General features: G+C 40.4%; 1 protein-coding gene across 1 annotated transcript in view; it reads right to left on the bottom strand.

Annotated features, from left to right (window-relative positions):
• LOC143294146 (secretin receptor-like) overlaps positions 1-304 on the bottom strand; it is a 166,648-nt gene extending 166,344 nt beyond the window's left edge. The window contains exon 1 of the mRNA XM_076605577.1: positions 1-304. This exon is cut by the window's left edge and continues 82 nt beyond it. Coding sequence (XP_076461692.1) covers positions 1-134 — 134 coding nt within the window. The 5' untranslated portion in view covers positions 135-304.
• Positions 305-3,287: the final 2,983 nt, after the last annotated feature.

The raw sequence follows: 3,287 nt of genomic DNA, 5'->3' as shown, positions 1-3,287 counted from the left end.
GACACCACCACACACACCATACAGGAGCACCCCCTGCACGCCCTCTGCCGGTCCGCACCCGAGTGATGGTAACTCCCACCCCGAAACGAACGCAGGAACACCTTCTCGTGTGTCGTTATTACCTCGCTGAACATGATGCTGAGTGTAGTGTTGTTCTGGCAGTGTGTTCGCAAAGTTCAGGAACACTTTCGTTGCGCTGCGATCGCTTCAGAGAATAAGACGCCAATAATTCATATTGTGACAATGCGTTCTGAGCCAAGGAACACTCTCTCGCTGCGTCGTAATCATCTCGCTGAGCATGATGCTGAGCATTGTTATCCTGACAGCGTGTTCCAAGTACAGGAACACTTTTTCAGTCGTGCGTCACAATCGTTTCAGAGAGCAAGATGGATGTAAATAATTCAAATTCTGACAATGCGTTTGGAGTGAAGGAGCATTCTCTCATTGCACCGTTATCAGATCAGTAAACATGTTATTGCTAATATTTTTTCTGACAGTGCGTTTGATGCGCAGGTAGACTTTCTCGTGCGTCGATATCACCGCAGTACACACGTTGTTGAAATAGTATTCTGACAGTTCGTTTGAAACTCAAGAACACTTTCTCGTGCGTCATCATGACCTCAGAGAACATGATGATGTCAATATATTATGTCATTCTGACAGTGCGTTCATTTTCAGCACTTTCCCATGCGTCATCACCGAAGTAAACACGTTGTTGAAATATTATTCTGACAGCGCGTCGGAAACTCAAGAACACTTTCTCGTGCGTTGTTATCACCTCAATGTATGCGTTGTTAAAATGTCATTTTGAGAGTGCGTTCGAAATTTAGAACACTTTCTCGTGTGTTGCGATCACTTCAGAGAGCATTATGCCAATGATTCATATTCCACAAAGTGTTTTGAAGCACAGTGCATCGTTGTCACCTTACTAAACATGTCATTAGAATATCATTCCGACAGTGTGTACGAAATGCTGGTACATTTTTTTTTCTGTGCTGTGCCTATCTCACCTCAACATGACTTGATTCTTATCTATTTGTGAGAAAATTTTATCATCTGTTGTGATTCTGTCACTGAATCTAGTGCCATATTTGCAGGAACAGTTTCGCGATCCCGTCATGAGAGTCTCAATCACATCCGTGAACATGATGAAGCGTAAAAAACACTTTATAGTCGGCCGTAATCCCGTCACTGAACATGGTGTCATTAGTGTTCTACTGTTCAAGAAGTCTAGGAACACTTTCGTAATCATCTCACTGAGCACATTGTCACTTTTTTGGCACAGGGTAAAAAGCGTGAGGACACTCTCACCGTCATGATTCTGTCACTGAACATGCTATCATAATTTGTATTTGTCGTGCTGTTTACGAAGGGTAGGAACACTTTCGTAATCCTCTAACTGAACGTGATGCTATTTTTCTGGCACTGTTTAAGAAGCCTATGGATGCTTTCTCGTGTGCCATGAACACTGTTCTGAATATTGGTGTTGTGGTAGTGCATAAAAAAACCCAGAAGTTGCTCGTTTGCGGGGATTACTTCACTAAGATGAAATTTTTTTGTGGCACCTTTAAAAAAAAAATGTTAACCCAGTTTCTCACGTACTGTTCTTATATCACGGAACATCGTGTCATTTTTTACAGCACTTTTTAAGAAACACAATAACGCTATCTTTTCTAGCGTGCGATCTCCTCACTGAATATTGTATGTCATTTTCTGACACCCTTTTTCAAAGAAACACAATACCGCTTTGTTGAACGTGTTGATTTGTAGCAGTATTTACAAATCAGAATGACACATCATATTTTCAAGTCCGAGGATGATAAGAAATTATGGGACTGTTTTTTGAAGGCTAAATCGGATTATTTTTGGAACACTTCTCAGATGCACTGATCAGCAGCTTCGTTCTTGATGTTCTTCGATAATTCTGACGAGTTGTAAGGGAATGTGTATGTAAGCACAATATTCCATAGTCATTGTCTACACGTGGTGGGTACTTTTAATGTTTATGTATGTCATCTACAATTAATGCCGGTTTATGAATGTCGTCTACACAGATCGTTTCAAGAATGTATGAAATAGCATTGCTTTATCCCAGCTGTGTGCAAAACAGACTTCCATGTTGAAACGATCAAAAGTTTGGCTTCGTGGAGTGTGTTCGTTGATATAATAACTGATTGTTTCACCAACAAAAGACTTTCACCTGATTGTGGACTTTCATCTGAGCTGATTGTGCTGAAAAAACACACAATAGCATGATGTCAATATGCTTCTTATATCAATGTAATGTTTGACCTTAACATTTACATTCAAACACAACACATTCAAATCAGATTTTGCTTGGTCTTTTTTTTTTTTTTTACTTTGGTTTTTAAAGGTATATGAGCTCTGATTAGGAGCAGAGTTATATTTTCATTGATCACTTTAAAGATTGATGGGATCCCCGCACAATATCAACTTTTGTATGGGTCCAACTGGCAATATTCTGGATATTTATCTTGGTCGCATTGCTGGTTTGTCGAAACAACGGGGGAAAAAATCGCTTCAACAGATCACGATTACTGAACTGGGTTAAATAATCATGGACGGACTGTCTATTATGTGGTTCAAGTATCTAGATCATCTAAAGAGAGTGTCAGAAGAACATTTCAGTTTCGTGTGTGACCCGTGGGTTTGCAAATTATTGCACTGGATTGTGTTGTACTATCGTTTATTACTTTTTGTCACCACAGATGGTTCGGTGTGAAATTCTGGCTGCACTTTCCCGGGAGAACGCAGCGCCACCCCTTTTTGTTTGTTTGTTTGGGGTTTTTTTTTTCTTTTTTTTTTTTTTTTTTTTTTTTTTTCCTACAAGTGTATTTGTTTTGTATTTGTATTTCTTTTTCGTCACAACAGATTTCTCTGTGTGAAATTCGGGCTGCAGCGCCACCCATTTTTTGTTTTTTTTCTGCGTGCAGTTTTATTTGTTTTTCCAATCGAAGTGGATTTTTCTACAGAATTTTGCCAGGAACAACCCTTTTGTTGCCTTGGGTTCTTTAACGTGCGCTAGGTGCATGCTGCACACGGCACCTCGGTTTATCGTCTCATCCGAATGACTAGCGTCCAGACCACCACTCAAGGTCTAGTGGAGGTGGAGAAAGTATCGGCGGCTGAGGCGTGATTCGAACCAGTGCGCTCAGATTCTCTGGCTTCCAAGGCGGACGCGTTACCTCAAGGCCATCACTCCACATTTACTATCGGAATGGATTTTACTGTATAATTTTGACCAAGACAACCCTTTTGTTTCCATG

The sequence above is a fragment of the Babylonia areolata genome, chromosome 19 (assembly GCF_041734735.1).
Source record: "Babylonia areolata isolate BAREFJ2019XMU chromosome 19, ASM4173473v1, whole genome shotgun sequence".
NCBI classification, from domain to species: domain Eukaryota; kingdom Metazoa; phylum Mollusca; class Gastropoda; order Neogastropoda; family Buccinidae; genus Babylonia; species Babylonia areolata.
Note: the sequence above shows the minus strand (reverse complement) of the source record. Positions and strands in the feature narration are given on the sequence as shown.